Source organism: Eptatretus burgeri, chromosome 1 (assembly GCF_056783735.1).
Source record: "Eptatretus burgeri isolate ZD-2024b chromosome 1, Ebu_testis_v1, whole genome shotgun sequence".
Taxonomy (NCBI): Eukaryota; Metazoa; Chordata; class Myxini; order Myxiniformes; family Myxinidae; genus Eptatretus; species Eptatretus burgeri.
The window spans coordinates 53,206,871-53,226,500 of record NC_140961.1 but is presented as its reverse complement, the minus strand read 5'-3'; the positions used below and the strand labels follow the sequence as shown (position 1 = coordinate 53,226,500).

Sequence of the window (19,630 nt, the reverse complement as noted above, 5' to 3'; positions counted from 1 at the left end):
CAATCACGCCACCATTACAACAACCACACCCCCAATCACCTTTTCCACACCCATGCTACAACCCTCTCCGCATCCTAACCGTCTCTGCCATTTAGAAAGAAGAAGGCGTTCTGATAACGCACGGATTTTTCCTCTTACTTTCCCACGCTTCGGGACGGGGGAGAGGTGAGTGGAGTGAGAAGAGAGAAGCGCTAGGATGATTGCTTCGAAAAACCCCGACCCACGAGGGAAACGCCCCCCCCCTCTGCAAGTTTCCCGCAGGAGCTGGAAGGAGGGTGGGGCGAAAGGGGAGGGGCAGAGCGTGGGGAATAAAAAGGCGCGAGGGACGCAGCGTAGAGAGTTGCGGTTGTTGCTGTTGTGCTGCTGCTGCTGCTGCTTGTGCTGAGGAGAATCTCGAGGGGGAGCTGCTGCTGCTGCTGGAGCTGTGTGGAGGTCTGGGCTCGTGTCAGTCGGGAGCTTGGACCAGTCAGTCGGTGGAGGTCCGGTCGTCGCAAAGGAGACGTAGGCTGGAGGTGCAGGGCGCGAACCTGCGCGTTTGTGTGGGGAGAGCCGGAGAGAGCTCGCCTGCCACGCGGAAGGCCCGAGCTCAACCGTGGCTACGCGAGCTGACGTGCCGACGGGACGTCGCGACTCGCCCCATCAAGGCACCACGAGGGTGCAGGTAACCTGCAATGGTCTTGTGGGGCCCTTTCGGTCACCAAAGCCCCACGTTATAAAGGCCCATGGGCCCAGTCTGACTCCCTTGTCTATGAGGGGGTCTTTCTTGCTTTTCTTTTGAGTGAATGTTGTGGCGCCGAGTCCCGCAAGTAAAACCTGCTTAAGTGATTGTAAATAATAACCATAGACGGTTGTGGTGTTTTTACCTTGCACGTGTCTTCTCCCTTTTCTTCCTTCCCCCCTCCTCCCCATCAATTGCATTACTGTGTACGTGTGTAAATAATAAATGTCCTTGTGTGTATGTTAACCCGTTCGTCATGTCCTTTTCCCGCAAATTGAACCGCCTTATTGCATTTCGGAATGGTAGTTGTTTTTTTGAATTCCGATAAAAGAATCGGGTCCGGCGAGGTCTGGCGATAATGCCCCACTCGGTTACCCCAGAACGGAACTTCAGGCCAAGCAGGCCTTCGCCGAGATACGGTCTCTCGGTAGGTTACCCGCAAGAATACTTAGGTATATCGATATTCGGCGATTGACCCTGTCGTGCGCGGGTATAATACGGACTCGGCCGTGGTGGGGTTAAGAACCCACCCGTGACTGGTTTCTGGCGTTGTTCCAGGAATTCGCGACTGAATTGCTCGTCCGGTGGGCGTGCGGTTGCCATTGGCTAAAGCGGTCATTCACACGCTGGGTGGGCGGCACATTCGTAACTATATATATATATATATATATATATATATATATATATATATATATATATATATATATATATATATATATATATAGTGTCGTCTGTAGGTAAAACATGTGAAAACTGTAATTGAAGCGATTCCCATTAAAAAAAATAGTACCACTCGACCGGTAGCGTATTTGGGCCCTGGCCTAACGTTGTAACCCAGTTTTGGTAGCTTTCTGACTGGTGGGTCTGGAGAGGAAGGTTTTTGAAGGAATTTACGCGATTTTCCCAAACATTTACTCAGTCCGCCATTTTGACCCACTTCCAGTCATGTGATCAGCATGATGACTTCCACAATATAATTAACATCCCTATTCTTGCCTCACCGAATGTTGCAACCCAACTTTGGTTGCATTCTGACTGGTGGTTCTGGAAAAGAAGATTTTTGAAGGAATTTGCATGATTTCCCCAAAAATTTATGGTCGGCCATGTTGACACAATTCCGGTCACCTGATCGGCATGACTTCTGCAATTTAACATCCCTACCATGGCCTAATATTGTCACCCAAATTTGGTAGCATTCTGACTGCTGGGTCTGGAGAAGAAGATTTTTGAGGAAATTTACTGAGTCGGCCATCTTTACCTACTTAAAGTCATGTGACCGGAGCAAGCTTTGCAATTCCTGTTACCAGTCAGGAGAGGAACGTTGCTGCCAAATTTCAGCCTGATCGGCCTTGCGGTTTGGCCGGAGAAGTTGGGAAAGACAAGACGAGGCAAGCAATATACGCAAATGTACAAGCACATGTACATATTCCCTCTTATCCCCTCCGTTAGGGGTTCTAAAACCCAGTGTCGCAACCCTAATTTGGGTTGCAAAGGCCTTCTGATGGGTCATGGATGACTATGTGCCACTTGATCTTTGAGCGATGTACCTTATTCACATGTTGGCCGGTTAACAACTTCTCACAAATCCTGTTTTTTGAGGGGGTTTTCACGTTGACTGTGATTGTGGTTGACCCATTGCTCGGCAGTTCTGGTTTGCCTCCCATGCACTGCCTCTCGGAATGAATCCTCTCTCCGCTCCGTTAGCATCCCGGTCATGTGGGGATACTGATGTTTGTGAGCCGAACACGATGTACTGCATGGCTGAGCGGGAATATCGTCCAGTCTTGTAAGGTGAGGCGGGCAGCTGTGGTGGCGTGGCGACAGCTGGGATGAGATGCAAGCACGCCAAGGTGTGTGTGTGTGTGTGTGTGTGTGTGTGTGTGTGTGTGTGTGTGTGTGTGTGTGTGTGTGTGTGTGTGTGTGTGTGTGTGTGTGTGTGTGTGTGTGTGTGTGTGTGTGTGTGCGCGCGCGCGTCCATGAGCAAGGTGCAAAAAGCTATGGAGAGCATGAAAGAGTGAGTTGGTAAATTATATATACATGTATATATATATTCCAGGACACCAGACATGCTCAACCAAAACAAACTTGTTTGGATTTTTAGACCATAATCTCATCTCTGGTATCTGGTACAAATCTGTGCAATTTTTCCATTCTGTGGATTATCTGGGCAGACACCATGCGATCTTTTATGTCTATGAGCTCTGTAGTTGTTCGTGTGCTCGTTCCGTGTATTTTTATTTTTACTTCCGCCAGCAAAGGTAGACAGACGGTGTTTTCACCTTTGTCTATCTACCTGTGAGCAAGATATCTCAAAAATGTTGTGGACAGATTCTGATGAAATTTGGTGGACAGGTTGGATGTGTGACAAGGACGGATTGATTCGATTTTGGTGAAGATCTACACCCGGATAATAGAATGTTAAAGCATTTATTCACCCTTGAGAAATTGGACCAAAAATGATACATGGCACGATATCTCAAAGTTAGGGACAGATTCGGACAAAACTTGGCGGACTGTACGGGTGTGTGACAAGGAAGAATTTATTCGATTTTGGTGAAGATCTGGATCCTGATCCGAGGCTTCTTTATGATTCTTCACCATTGAGAGATGGGGCAAAAATGATATGTATAATAGCATGATATTTCAAAAAGTTGTGGAGTTATTACAAAACTAAGTGGGAAGAGTTGCGTAGGTGATGAGAACAACCTGATTAGACGATCTGAGGGATGCGCTCTACCATGTAGCATTCTCGTTTCTATTTCTTTGAGAATGCTACAATTATATAATATGCTTATTCCGTGCCCTGATAAAGGGATCCTGTTGTCGTAGAACAACAAATGTTACATTTGGAGCGACTGCATTAAGCTCCAATTCCCGCTTCTTCAATCCTGGAAGTACGGGCTTTTAAAATGGGCACCTTTATGATTGAACAGACATTAATTTTTGTTCCAGGTAAATCGATTATAAGCTTTCGAAAGGCACCATTTTTGTTATTCTATGACTGCAGGAATCCTTTAGAATGAAGTGATGGATTGTGAATTTAGAATGAAGAGTGATTCATTCACATGGATAGACAGATGCTTCTCCTTTTAGTAATCGAAGTTAAGGCTACATAGACACTAGACCTGGTAAGTTCCATGCCGAGGAGCCAATTTATGCAATGACTATTGTGCGTGCGTGCGCGTTTGTGTGTGGATGAAAATGGGGATTTCAAGACTTGTGTAGCCATGTATGAATGATCCTTCATGCTGAGTCATTAAACCAATTTACCCCACCTGATTTAGCTGCAATGAAAGATCAAATGCAACTTGATTCCCAGACGTTTACACATTGCATTTGTGAAATTATTATTGAATATTATGCTGAATACTTGCTTTTCCTTGAACGACATGAAGCCTCCGCAGTTATCGACTTTGAAGAAGCCTCATGAGACAATTGTCTGTTAAGCTGAATCCATACAAAACGAGAAGGGCACTCGGTAGAGCGCATGTGTGTGTGTGTGTGTGTGTGGGTTACTTCTGGGCTGTGGGTGACGTCTTTGCTTAACCATATGCATGCATAATGCACTGTTGCAGACCTATTCTCAAGGTTGGTGGAAAGTTTTTATTCCTGACTTGTTTTCGGCACGACCCCGATTTTCTGTTTTGTCATCCTTCATTTGCGTGTTTGCAAATTTCAACTTGTGCACGTTATCACGACATCGTTGCAGAAAGATGCAAACACCTTTTAAGTTTTTTTTATTTTGACGCCAGTTCAGCCTGTATATTCTCTTTTGCCAATAACACCAGCAACTCTTCGGTCTCGAAGAAGCGCCAAGACAGGGCCTTGGCCGCATCCGCCATTTTGTCTTCCTTGCTGTTACAGGGGGCTGGGAGTGTGATGACAGATGGTTGAGAATATGATGACATTGCTAGACCAACAAACTTCACCTGATGGAATGACTTGGGGAAGCATCTTGCAAGAACTCTTTGCTGTCCTTGATAAATGTGGGGCTTCCTAAAGAGGTTAGGATTTGGGCACGAGAAGGCAGCACTTAAGACCTTCCAGCACAGGAACAGTTTGTAGTGTGAGTGAGGCACAAGTCTCCCATTAAGGCGCTGTCACACCTTGACGATTTAGCCAGCGTATGCCGACTTGTGAAAAATTTGTCTAAAACGCTGGCACACGTCGAATACGTTATGGGTAAGTTTTGTATACGTTAAAAGCACGCTGAAAACACTGCCATACGTCGTAGTACGCTGGCTTTCATCGTTGTACTTTGCGGTTGTCCTCAAATTTTAGCATGCTTGAAATTTTACGACGTATGCCAGCGTATGACTCACACATTCCGCTACTCTGGCCATAAGTTGTAGGCAGGCACGTTATGCAATCGTTGACACACGTCGACACACATTACTATTAAGTCACTCATAAGTCGAAACACGTCGAGGTAATGATTAGCGTACCAGAAACTTATTTATAACCTATGAGTAACGTGTTGTAGGCACGTTACACGATCATTGACACACGTCGAGGCACGTTATGTGATTGTTGACACACGTCGAGGCACGTTATGCGATCGTTGACACACGTCGAGGCATGTTACTTGTAATTTACTCATAAGTCGAAACACATCGAGGTAATGCTTAGCGTACCCAAAACTTATTTCTAACCTATGAGTAACGTGCTTTGAACCTATGTGCAACATACCTCCAGGCTCCAACGCATATTGATGTATGTAGACGTATTTGATTGACGTCTTCCGGACGACCACAGGACTTACTGAACGTGTTTCTAATTTACAGCTACCGTATTACAGTGGGACCCGCTTAATAGAATCACTTTGGGCCGGACAAATTTGATTCTAATAAGCGGGTGATTCTAATATCCGAGTTCACCAGAGTTGTGGAGTATCAAGCGGATCAAATGTCGAGTACACATACGGAGACAAATACTCAGCATTTAGTTTGATTTATATGACACACTTGCTCAAAACAATGTAACTTACTACTGAAAATAAAACAATTGTTGCCTGCTTTAACGAGTCTGTGGCAATGGCGGTGACCTCCTTGTCAAGTTTGCGCAGGAAGGCCATGTCACTGAACCCATGTGATAGCAAACCAAGCCTGATCGTCTTAGCTGCAGACATCATTTCCTTGATGGTCGGGACAGAGATCTCCTCTTCCTCCTCTTCCTCCACTTTAGTGTCGGCGTCATAGTCTGCGTCAGTAGCAATTCCCATTTCGCGTTGGACTGCCGAAACGATGGCTTCGTCTGTGACATCATCGTCTGTGGTTTGGAGAGTGGCGTCCATGTTGACAAAGTCCTGCCATTGGTCGGGATCCATTTGAAGAGGGTTGGCTAACTCGTCGTCGTCATTGCTCTCGACCCTTTCGCCTTCGCTTGCCGCTCCGATGAAAATTCCTCCTTTGCGCCAGCAGTTCAATATGCCGGTAGTCTTCACATCATTCCATGCTGCGTCCGTAAACAGTATAGCGTCGAGGATCGTTATCTTTTTCGCCAAGTCACTCGCTGTCATTGCTCCATCCTCGTTGTCAATCTCAGTGAGCACTTTTCGTAGCATGGCACGGCGGTAATGAGCTTTGAATGAACGGATAATTCCCTGATCTAACGGTTGAAGAACAGAGGTTGTGTTCGGCGGGAGAAATGCCACAGTAATGTTCGACAGTTGAAGTAATTGGGGATGTGCCGGACAGTTGTCGATGAGAAGCAACGCTTTCTGGTCATGACGCCGAAGCTCGCGATTCCACTCATCGAGCCATTCAGTGAAGAGGAAACCTGTCATCCATGCGGAGGAATTGGCTCTGTAGCGAACTGGAATTGTTTTGAGGCCTTTGAAACACCGTGGATTCTTGCTTTTACCAATACCGAAAGGAGGACGCTTAGCACCAGTCATCGAGCAGCAAAAAAGCACCGTGATTCTTTCCTTTGGCTTTTTCCCACCGCAGTGCTGATCTCCCTTGAAGAGGAACGTTCCGTCTGGTAAGGCCCGAAAATACAACCCGGTTTCGTCAGCATTCCAGATCTCATCAGCCGTGAAGCCTTCTACGAGATCCGGAAACACGTGGTCCAGCCATTGTTGTTTCCCTCCTACGTCAGCCGCCGCTGCCTCTCCGTGAAGTTTCTTGTGGACGATTCCATGTCTTTTCTTGAACCGGTCAATCCAGCCGTTTGTCGCACTGAACTTCTTGTTGTTGAACTTTTCCGCGAACTGAGCCGCTTTCTCGCGCATCAGAGGTCCAGAAAGCGGTGCTTCCTTTTCTCTAGAAGTTTGAATCCACTTGACCATTGCTGATTCGACATCGGGTGCGTTGCCGCTTCGCTTGCGTTTCTGAGAAGAAGACGAATCCACTTGACCTTTCAGAATGGCCTCTCGATCTTTCAGAATCTTGCATAGGATCGGCTGGTTAATTTCCAACTTGTCTGCAGCTTCTCGTTGGCTCATTCTTGGCAAAGTGTCATAGTGCCTCAGGATTTGTGCTTTATCAATGTTTGAACGATCCGTCCGCTTTCGTTTTCTGTCCATCGTGGAAATGACGACACGCCTAGTGCTTAGACTGCAGCTGTCAGCCGTCTGCCTATCTGTACAATGACTACCGAAATCACTGTAGTGGCATAGCGTTATTTTTAGCGTGACGTCAGCCGCCTGGTGGCAAAAGTTGGAACTGTGCGGCCAGTAGGCGCTGAACTATCGAAGTGGATGGCCAGCAGCTGATTCTATTAAGCGGGTTTTTGATTCTAATAAACGGGAAAAATTGTGTACATTTAGATACAATGGAATCGGTCTCAACGATTTTGATTCTATAATACGGGTGATTCTATTAACCGTGATTCTATTAAGCGGGTCCCACTGTATGGCGTATTGGCAGCGTTTAAAAAAAACAACAATAACTTCCGACATTTCGTCACGTGCCGTTACGTCACGTCCGATTGCCTCTTCAGTTTGCTCATGTCTTATTTTTAGTTCCTCCTCTGTGAACATTTTCTGTTTGAGGATATTGTCACGTCGACGTCGAAACTTAAAAGCAAATGTTTGAATATATTTTAAAATTCGTGATAGACTAAAAAAAAAAAAACAACAAAAACTTCAGATATTTCGTCACGTGCCTTCATGGAGCCAAGGAGAAAAAAAGAAAATGTGCCTTGACGGAGAAAATAAGTTTCGGGTATGCTAAACATTAACTCGACGTGTTTCGACTTATGAGTAACTTCCAAGGAACTTGTGTCGACGTGTGTCAACGATCGCAAATCGTGCCGACAACTTATTCCCAGCGTAGCGGAACGTGTGAGCCATACGGCGAGTACGTCGTAAAATTTTCAGCATGCTTGCAATTTCACGACGTACGAGACGTACCACGAAATATGACAGCATACTTCATCGTTTTTCAGCGTGCTCTTAACGTATACACAACTTACCCATAACGTATTCGACGTGTGCCAGCTTGGTTTGGCAAATTTTTCATAGGTCAGCATACGCTGGCTAAATCGTCAAGGTGTGACTGCGTGGTTGACACTTTCAATTCTCAGGCGGTTATGATTTAAATCTGCATGCGGCAGGTTTTTAACAGGCTACGCCACGAGTTCGTCGGCGATACGTGCAGCGCGCTATGCCTCAGTTAAACTATCGTTGGGCATAGGTTGTGAACGCCGACAACAGGCTAAGCATTCGTTGGTATAAGTTATCTATAAGACAACGAAACTTCTGTGCCCATTACTAATATGTTATGCATACGACCAACACGTTATGAATACGACCAAACCTTTAAAAATAACATCAAAATTTCAACGTACACCAACGTTTTACATACATTTTTATCACCCGGGTCGTCCGTCCGGCTGTCCGTCTGGCTGGCTGGCTGGGCGTCAACATTTATAGCTGTGAGTGCGATAATTCATAAAGTGTTCACCATATCAATTTGAAATTTGGGTCACACATGTACCACCTGAAAAGAAAGAACCCTATTGATTTTGGGCCTGGCCGGATCCAAGATGGCTGACTGGGGCGGCGTCAACATTTATAGCTGTGAGTGCGATAACACATAAACTGTTCGCCATATCGATTTGAAATTTTGGGTCACACATGTACCACCTGAAAAGGAAGAACCCTATTGATTTTGGGCGTGGTCGGATCCAAGATGGCCGACTGGGGCGGTCGTCCATCCGGCCAGCTGGCTGGCATGGCGTCCACATTTATAGCTGTGAGTGCGATAACTCATAAACTGTTCTCCATATCGATTTGAAATTTGGGTCACACATGTACCACCTGAAAAGGAAGAACCCTATTGATTTTGGGCGTGGTCGGATCCAAGATGGCCGACTGGGGCGGCCATCTTGAAAAAAATGTTTTTTGTAATGGAAAACCGCTTATCTGATTTCAATTATTTTTCAATGGTGGGGGATTCCCCATCTCTGATGGTATATTTATATGTTGCCATTGCTGGCTAGATCGTCAAGGTGTGACAGCGCCTTTAGGAAGGGCTTAATTATTTGCATACTTTGTCAGGTCTGATGGACCTGATATATACTTTTGTGCATTGTAGTCAAAGAAAACAAATTGCAATCTTTGTTCTTTCAATGTTTATAAAATGTTTTGCCTTTATTTTTTGCCGCTGTTGTCAACTTTTGTGCAGAAGCGAAACTCCTCAGTGACTGCATACTTTACGAATCGAGCGTTGTGCTACGTGAAACTGCAGCAGTGGGACAAGGCTGTGGTAGACTGCAAACATGCCCTTGAGCTCGACACACAGTCGGTCAAGGGACACTTTTTCATGGGACAGAGCCAGTTGGAGCTGGAGAACTATGACGAAGCGATTGGGAATCTTCAGCTCGGTAGGGATATTATTTTATTTTTCCTTCAAAAGTTGAACAATATTTGTGCTTTCACCTCTCCAAGTAAACCAGGCTGAAGTGAATTTGCGACATGATATGCCTGAGTTGCAGGTTTGTGGTGGTGGTGCTGGTGACTGTTCATTTATGTGTGCATTTAATAGTATTACCAGGATATTTGAGGAATGACTGAAGTTTTACATTTTGGAAACGTTCAATTACTTGGGTAAATATAGAATGGAGAAAAAGGTTGTTTTTTAAAAAATTAAAATATAAACATTCTTTTTCTTCTTCTTCATTCGTATGCAGCATAAAGCTGTGGGGTAGCATCATTGGCTGAGGGTGTGGCTGTGCCGCTGATGCAATGCCCTCTGCTGGTTAAGGCAGGAATTTGTAATTTGGCTGGCGATAGCTCGCCTTTTCTTCACGGAGGACTCCATGGGATCTTTAACGTCCCCCAACTAATGTTGACAGAAGGGACACTCATTTAACGTCCATCTGAGGGACGGCACACACATTGATGAAACACCGGGATGACCGTTTATTGCTGGGTCGGGATTCAAACCCAGACTAGACAGCTTGGAGGTGAGTGTGCGTACATCTAGGCCATCTTGTCAGTGTCGGCCCAATATAAACATGTATCATTGAGTGGGCTCATTGAACCACTGAAGCCATTTATTATTTTGGGTATCCAAAGTTCCTCCTTTTTATTGAAGGGGAAACTTAATTGAAAGGGACCTTATGTTGACCAATATTTCCATTTTAATAGCAACTTGGCACGTATAGTAAATGTTTAATCTGTCATTGTTTCTGTAAGGCAGACAGATTTGTTGGCTGCTCTTAGAGCACCCTGATTCTGGACATTTCCATCTGTGTGTCTGTCCGCGAAACTTTGGTCAAGCCTAGGGGCTAAACCACTCAACCGATTCCAATGAAATTTGGGAGGTAGGACCAATATTTCTGGGAATCGTGTGCTTTTGAATATGGGACCCCGGGCCCAAGCAACGGCATAACAATGGCCCTTTAAAGTGGTCAAAAAATCTAAAAAAAAAATAAAAATCGAAGCTTAGAGTTCTGTGTGCAATCTATCTCGCTCCCTTCATGCCAATTTGCAGCCCTAACAAAAAATATTTGTAGGAGGAGATAGGTTTTGGGCGAGTGCATGTCGTACATATCAGAAACGGTTAATTGCAAATATCTCTAAGAGAAAGAGTCTGATTTTGATGGAACTTGGGTGAAATGTGTACAATGTGGCTCGCATGTACACAAAAATGAATGGTTGCTATGCACACCTCCGTTGCTTCGCAACAGCTAAAATACTTTATCGTACATCGTACACTTATTGTGGACTGGACAAAAAAATCAATACCTCCGAAACTGGACCTCCGAGGGACCTGTTTTTTTTGTGCCCAAGGAGCATGTCTTACAGCATCATATAAAAAAATAAAATCTTTAGCGAATAGATAAATGGAATTACCAGGGCTGCCATTTGTTAGAGTGGAAACATGCCTGATATTTCACAAGGCGGGAAACATGACCAGGAAATTGGGGGGGGGGGGGTTGTTCTTAAATTTTGATGTGTATATTTTTCTTTTATAGAAATCGAGGCTCATGAAAGAGATAAAATCCAGGTGTATTTTGAAGTTATGGATTCACTCTAGGCATGTCATGGAACTGCTCATCTGCAATCAGAGATCCTAAACCACACCCTGGGTCCTTGTAGGTGGAAACAGTTATAAATGAAGACTGGGCAGGAATCCAGGTTTGCACTAAAGGAAGTGCAATTTATGGCCAATTGCAGAAACATTCAAAAATGCTTAAAAATAAAATAAAATAAATAAATAATTTCTAAAATTGCTGTTGGAGGAAAAAAAGAAGAGTTTTAAAGTACTGTTGATTGACTTTGACAAAATACTGCTTAGAACGTCTTGACTCGGGCAACGTGTAAACGGGCACTGTGGTTTGCATTCAGGAAGCTTAGCTTAAAGCTTATTAGCCTGTAGTGATTTGTGCTGACAGAGACAGCCCTAGCCTCCTGCAAAATTCTCATCTTGGTTTCCTTGCAATGCAGAGTTTTTATTGTTAGATTGTCATTTGTGTTTAGGCTCTAATACCTGCATCATTTATTGACAACCTTTTATGTTTTGTGGACAACACACCACTGAATATTATACGGCTGTGGACAGTTTTGAAGATGTGTTATCTCGTAACTTGCTGAAGGAGTTTGACAGACATGGAGATTTTATTTTATTTTTAGCTCGCCTGTTTGAAGAAAAGAGAGCTATGGCAATACCCCCGGCATCAGCGTGAGCATGAAAATGTTAAAGTTTTTGGTGCAAGCTATTTCCTTTCTAATGTTTTTATCTTCCACACTATTTTTTACTGATTACAATATACAAATACATATATTGCTTTAAAATTATTTGGATCAGACTTCACTCAATGCTTTATAAAAAATATTATGATCCCGCCCCCCCCGGAGGGAGGGAGCGAGATATCGTAATCGTCCGGTTTGTTTGTCTTTGTTTGTCTGTCTGTCTGTTAGCAACTTTACGGCAAAACGGCTTTAGCAAACACTATCAAATTTAATCCACAGTTGGGCAATGAACCTTGGACGACCCTATTAACTTTTGAGTCCAATTGGATCAAAGGTCAAGGTCAAGGTCACGAAAAGATCAAAATCGTTTTTCGCTCATAACTTCGTCAAAAATGATCTGATTTCCTTCAAACTAAGCTTATAGTGAACCTTATTCTATTTGTCACTTATAATCCTACCCATTCCGAGAGTGAAAAATGCATATTTCTGAAGATCGGTAGGGTCCGAAGACTTTATGCCTTAAATGGCCATGATTTGTTGTGCCTGGCACCACTTGTTAGACTAGTCTTTTAAAAACGATAAATGTATAAACAGGCGAGCATTGGGTGGCTTTGACACTAACTCTCTGGTTGTCTGCACCATCGAGGCTCATATGAGAGCTAACACACAGAACGTACTATAAGGGGAGCAGGAGACAAGAGGGGCGGGAGAGGGAAGGAAAAAACAGTGTGGGACAGAGACCTGAGGAGATCTATGGAAAAGAAGGAAAGACGTCATCATCAAAGGGCATCAGAAAGGACAGAAGCGCATACTCAACAAGTGTGATACATGGGCATTAGTCTGGACTGCGAGGCGAAACGGGAGAGCAATGGCGGACAAACTGTGTGCGGAGTTCAATGTGGGCCCTGTGCATTCTATCTCGCTAAAAAACGAACAGAAGGAAACTTCACAGCGTTGGATACCATAGCTTCACAAGGTGGGCTGCTATGCACAAGCAGCTTGTAACACCTGGCAATGCCCATTTGCATGTCCAGTGGAGGAATGTGTGATTATGCTCTGATGAGTCCTTCACCATATTTTCAAAAAATGTGTGCATGTGTGGCGATATCCCAGGGAGCTCGAGTGCCTCGTTGCAATAGTAAAAGGTTCTTGCGATTTCCATAATGGTGCGGGTGTGTTGTCCTGACATTGCCTGATTCCACAAGTTCCATTAGAAGGCAGGGTTGATGCAGCGTGCTACATTACCGTCCAGAGCGATCATCAGCATTCTATGAGGCAGAATATCTTTCCTGTTGGGAAGGGTGTTTTACAGGACGACAATACTCCGTTCCACGGGGCATAGTTACCCATCGGGGTGGTTTATTATGGGGTGATTTGTTACGGGGTGGTTTGAGAAGCACGAGAACGAAGTTACCCATCTTCCTGGCCTTTCAATTGCTGGACCTCAATCCCATGGAGCTTTTGTGGGACTGTCTAGAGAGGCACTTAAAACGGCGGTTTCTGCCTCCATCAAACTACATGAATTGGAGGATTTACTTGTGGAAGAATGGTGCCAAAGTTCTGCGGAACATGTCCAGACTCTTGTTAACTCCCTGCCATGTCATATCCATGCCATCCTGGATGCACGTGGTGGCCCAACATTCTACTCGGTGACATTCTGTTGGTGTTACCTGAATTTAATAAGATGGGGGTACCACAAATGATTGGCCCATGGTAAAATCTTTAGCTTTGACTGCTCACCCACTATGAGGCCTCACCTCAGGTATGTTTGGTGAGAGGCCTGAGGGTATCGCCAGGAGTCTCGGGTATGGCGAGGGCCTTCACGGGACTTTGCAGACAAACGAGGAGCGTTTCAGGTGGCCTCAGAAGGGCCTCTTGAATCCTGTGCTCGAAATTATGAGGCAGCCTCTCAGAAACTTTGGTTTGGACCATTAGCTTTCTGGCAGAAATCCTGTGGGAACACCAATTGCAACATTACCCTCCAGCAGACACTGCAGAACCAGGAACTTAATGTATTGCCATTACAGGACTCATGACGTGTGTTACAGGGTTCCAAAAGACACTTTTCCAATGAAATATTAACTTTTATATCCTACCGATTAAGTCAGACTGTTGGAAAGTGGAGGATCCAGAGGAATTGCGAATTATCTGGTCTGAGCTGCTGGGTTCTCAGAAAATTTCACCACTATAAACCCCAAAGGCAACATCCCAGTGTGTCCATGCAACCCTACTGCAACACTTTGGCAGCGATTACTTTCAAAGGAAATGCTTCACAAATCCTATATTCAGCTTTAGGAATGGAATAAATGTCCCGGTGACTCCTTTCAGCATACTTGTCATGTACTTTGAATAAATCCCAAAAGCGTTGCTTTATTTGAGGTTGATAGCTCTCTTCCTTTTGTGTGGAAAAAAAATCATGTGGTGGTGTTTTGTTTATATTTTATTTTCCACTATCTGAAATCGAATCGATGAATTCCACGATCTGAAAGGTAACAATAGACTGCATTGAATCGATGAATTTCACTGGACCATGAACCCTTGTGTTGGCTTAAGATCTTTGAGTTTTGAGTTTGAGCCCCTGTCGTGTCATTAAGTAACACCAGGTGGGTTGACTTGGACTCATCCTTCTGAGATTGGCAAAATAAGTTCCATCTTACTGGAAACGGGAGGGGGGGGGCACAGCTGTGCTCCCACCAATCATGCAACCAGCAGCCACAGGCTGCATATGAAATGATGACTGGATCATGCTCTGTCAATCTCTTTAAGCCTTCACCCTCTGATTGTCAGCTTTCTTGACATTCGAAGAAGCTCCGAGTATAAATCCATATGGTAATGCATTCCAACTTTTGCCTCAACACCTCACGTGGTAGAATGCTTAATTCCGTGAGCCAAGGATAGGCACTCTGCTCATTGCCAATCCAAACCGCTTCGCTGCCAGAATCAACATGGATTTGCTTACCTCACATGGAGCATGTCAAGTCTTTGGTTGACCTCTCCACCCTTCCTCCAACAGATCCCTTTCTTCTCGCTGTCTGTCAGTCGACTGGAGTACACGGTGCTAAAACGAAGCACGAGATATGAAAATTTGCATCGAATTGAATCCCATAGTTGTATTTAGATGCATATTATGCTCCAACACAAGGAAAATGGCAATATAATTTGGATACGTTTTATGTCATGAAATATACATCTGCTTTGTGTATCCTTTTAATTGCAATCATTGTTGTAGTATGGTTCATAGTTTTCTGTTCAAACTTTCATTGGCTTTGGTGAAAGCCTTTTGTCTTGTATTTCTCAGGAAGGATGAGGGTGTGTGGGAGATGAGGGTTTCGGACGGAAGGCGATGAAGCATTGCAATTTATGATGATTATTGTAATCGCTGGGCTGATTAGATTGGCAGACAGTGCAAGCCAGGACGTGCCCCCTTCCTTTGTGTGACGTTCATGCATATTCTGCATCGTGTATATTTGTGTACCCTGCTCAAGACCATTAAATGACAGCACTCAAGATATTTCCCTTGGCACGCGATGTGTCTACGTAATTGTGGCACTTAACTAAGCAAAATTGGAGCGATAAAATAAATGGCAACGTATGCAAGAGAAAATCTTCCCCAGGGTGCTACATATCTATTTTATAAATGTTTATTTTACCTTGAAGGTAAAATAAATGTTTATGAAAGCTGACAGAGAAAGAGGAGGTTAGAAATGGAAAAAAAACAAAACAATTGTGAGTGCTGTTGAAATATTGCATGGCAAAAAATATCCACACATCTATAGGGATAGAAGGGTTTATTTAGGAACAGCTTGAAGAATGGCTGCCCCCTCTACATCCTATGGGAAGAATACTCGTGAGGTGTGTATGGTGGAACAGAAATGCAAAGAACACTCGAAAATTACATTGAATGTCTTAACAGATGTTGTTGGATGTGTCTTCAAATTTGCTCCAGTAGTAATACATTGCCGTGGACCTCAGCTGCCAAGCTTTCGTAATTCATATGCTTACATAACTGTATCAACTGTTGATGTATAACCTCTACCCCAGCCCTTCCCCTCTCCTTCCTCTTCACTGGCCCATTCTTTCCACTTTGCCCATTGCAACCCTTCACCTTTCTCGATTTTTTTTTCCCCCACGTCTCCACAAACCTTGCCTGTCACATGCCTTCCTTTTCTCTTCCTGCCTCAAGGTGAGCATGAGGGTGTGTTCATTTCTAACCAATGGCAAATCCTCCCTTCTGGACGTGGTGATGACAAACTTCCCCACAAATGTCTCCTGCTCTTCCTCTGCTCTAATTGATTCATCTGATCATGTGCTTGTTAGTCAACATCTCTGGCTATTCTCAGAGAGCCGCCTCGGTGCCAGCGAGTCTGACATTTCACGCAGGCGAGCTAACGGGGACTGCAAGCAGCCATCTCGCTTCAGGACTGATCTGTATCTACCACCCCTGATGTTAACTCAGCCTGGGAATTCTTCCACAGAAATCTGCTCTCTCATGCACAGATCCATCCCATCTTGTCTTCAATTATCCTACCCTTCTTCCCACCCATGGTACATTGAATCGTTTGGTGAGGCAGTTGCTTTGAAATAAGTTGCCTTCCATTCCTGGAAGGCAAACCCGACGGAAGGCAATCTCAGGTCATTCAACAAACCCCCCAACAAGTGTGTGTTCGCTCTCAGGAAATCCAGAAAACATCTGTCTTACCTCAAGATTGAACTTTCAAACTTGTCTCCCTCTTCTAAAAGCTGTTGGCACCTTGTTAAATCTGTCTCTGGTGTATTGCTCCCTCTCCATCCCTTCACTCACTTCAGAAGTTTCTGCCAACCCTTGACTCTGATTCTGCAACTGGATCGGCTCACATGTCCTAAAAATCCTGCTCAGCTGCTCTTGCTCATTCTCTTTCTGTACTTTTCACCCTATCATTTACCATTAAGTCACCCCCCCCAGGTTTCTGCATGGCACCACATGGTCTTCCAGCAACCTCCTCTTGGTGAAACTTCTAAAATCTATGATCGCTGGTCACTTCCACTCATTTGTTCTTCTTTTTTCTCTTCTGCAGAACCAACTTCCTCACTCTTCAATCTCATTCTTCCCTCCAGGTCTTCAATACAGCTGTTCACCACCTTCTAGAATCTAGATCACACCACATCTAAAACCGTAATCTTTTCTACCCCCATTAACCCTTCCCAAGCACACCTCTTTTTCCAAATTTCTAGTTTTTTCCTTCCTGAAAGTTTGCTTCTGCATCGATCTTTTCCACACCGCGCATCCTCCCCTACCCTTCATTTTCCCCACATCTCTTATGTGTCCAAGTCTCCCTATATTTTGTACCTCAACCCTGCTGTTGATGTTCCCCCCTTTTTTTTTTACTTTTTCCTTTTGTTCTGTTACATCTTGATCTGTTTTATGCTCGAGCTCTGCCACGAGCCTCGATTTTTGTTTACAAAAAAAAAATTTTTGAATGCACTATAAACAATTTTACCAAAACTTTAAAAGTTGCCTTTGGATAATATTGAATTGAACATTAGCAGCATTGCATGTTATTTTCTTCTGTGTTTTTTAATGTGTCTATGAATTGTCTCCCTTGTTGCGATTTAACTGCTGTTTTCCATGCAGCACACAGTTTGGCAAAAGAACAACGGCTTAACTTCGGAGATGACATTGCCAGTGCACTACGATTGGCCAAGAAGCGTCGATGGAGCAGTCTTGAAGAGAAAAGGGTACAGCAGGAGATTGAGCTCCAGGTTTATATCAACAACTTGGTCATTGCTGAGAAAGAAAGGTGGGTTTCAAATTTTCAGCACTTTGTAAGGCAAAAAAGAAGTTTCTGATGTGAGGATATAATATGGTGGGGTCAGTCGGTCAACTTAAATATATTATATTGGTTTAAAAGATATATCTTATTTCCTTATACGTAGATGTTCTTTGGATTAGATCTTTCCCAATCTTTCATGCACGTATGCTTTGGTAATGTATATGTATATGTATATATATATTGTTGCGGATTCGCGCCCGCCAGCGTGCGGACGGCCACGTAACTCGAATCGCGGCACGTCGCCCACCGGACGGACAATCCAGTCGTGACCCTCTTGGACTAACGCCGGGAACTAGTCACGGGTGGACCTTTCGGTCTCACCATGATCGTGCCAATCGGCCCCCGCGTGGGATAGGGTTGCTCGCCAAATTCGACCTACCTAAGTACCCACACGGAGGGTAGACCGGGCGATCGCACCTCACCGCAGGTCGACTTCGGACACGGGCCACTTTAAGCGACCCGTTCCGTACTATCGGGATAACCGAGCAGTGTTATTTGTCGGCCTCGACGGTTCGATTAATTATCGGGCGTTTTAGCCCATGACCAACCCTTTACGTGAAGCAAGATGGAGAGTCAATGAAAGAAAAGACGAAGCGAAGCGGGAAAACAGTTCAACATGAAGCACATTTATTTCGCGATGAACGGAAAGCACACATATACAATTCCACCAAAAGCACATGTAAAAGAAGAAGACAATGCAATATTACACAAAAAGCAAATGCAACAATGCAGATCTATCCGACTACCGAGCACACGGCAACACTTATACAATTTTACTTCACAGACGGCGCCGACAACACATATTCCCAAAGCAAAAGAAAAAAACCACCCTCCAGGATGAGGCGGGCCTGGGGCCGAGACCGTGTCGGGCCTACCGTCTGATGATGAGGCGCAGAGCGGCGGTGGCGCCTCAACTCCGCGGGCCTCGCGGACAGTGTCTGGTAGGGGGTGGGAAAGGGGCCCCCTTTGTCGCACTATCTCAGCGCGGGGGGAAACAGGAGGGGGTTGCTGATGCTCGGGGGAAGGAGGATATCACCCTGTCTCGGGTCCCGCGGCGAGCGTCTCCTCCTCGACCTCGGGCGCGTTGCTGGCCTCTCCCTCTGCAGCTCCCGGCACCGACGCGAGCACCCCCTCGTCCGCCTTCGCCGCCGCCACCTCTCCACAGCTCCGTCTACTCGCCCTCTCCGTCTCCTCTCATGGCTCATCCCAACTCTTCACTCTTGACTTCTCCCACTTCTTTCCAGCTCCACCGACGACTCTCTTGAACTCCGCATAACTGTCTTTACTGACGAACGCAGCCGTTTATATAAGCCCCGTGGCTTCGCTCTTTCACCCTTGACCCTTTGCCTCCGACCCTTCACCTCTAACTGGCTCCCCATTGGCCCGAGGAAAAGTGGGCGTGAATGCTTTTTGATCCATGAATTTGCATATAGCGACCGCCCTCCAACGCCCTGGAGGCGGGGCCAAATCGCCCCTCGCTCACCGATTGGACGGAACAAAAGTGGGCGTGAGTCGTTTTTGATCCGTTTTCTGCGGAAAGTCCGTGATGTTTTTGAATACGCTGCTCGGTGCGCGCCCTGCACGAGTCCAGTATCGGTGCCCAAAAGTGGCGCGAGATGGTGTGGATGCGATGGTGGCGAGTTGTGACGGTAAAGGTCGTGGCTGTTGTTGTGAAGCGGCGTTGTGGTTGGTGGTTGTTTTTGTGAGGCGGCGTTGTGGTTGGTGGTTGTTGTGAGGCGGCGTTGTGGTTGGTGGTTGTTGTGAAGCGGCGTTGTGGTTGGTGGTTGTTGTTGTGAAGCGGCGTTGCGGTTGGTGGTTGTTGTGATGGCTGTTGAGACGTGGTTGGTGGTGGGAGTAATGGCGGCTGGTCCAAAATAAAGATAGTAAAAGAAAAACGGCTATCCTGAATAGTCGCAGCCCGAGTGAATGACATTTATTCCCTCTAGACAACGGGTTTGG

General features: G+C 45.2%; 1 protein-coding gene across 2 annotated transcripts in view; it reads left to right on the top strand.

The window, feature by feature from the left end:
* The window catches only part of STUB1 (STIP1 homology and U-box containing protein 1), a 102,425-nt gene that overhangs the window by 23,541 nt on the left and 59,254 nt on the right, over positions 1-19,630 (top strand). The window contains exons 2-4 of one of the 2 annotated variants that reach the window (XM_085884284.1): positions 2,423-2,509; positions 9,349-9,547; positions 17,473-17,638. In XM_085884284.1, the coding sequence (XP_085740410.1) occupies positions 2,423-2,509; positions 9,349-9,547; positions 17,473-17,638 (452 nt within the window). The remainder of the gene's footprint in view (positions 1-2,422; positions 2,510-9,348; positions 9,548-17,472; positions 17,639-19,630) is intronic. The other variant, XM_085884294.1, reaches the window with a different exon arrangement.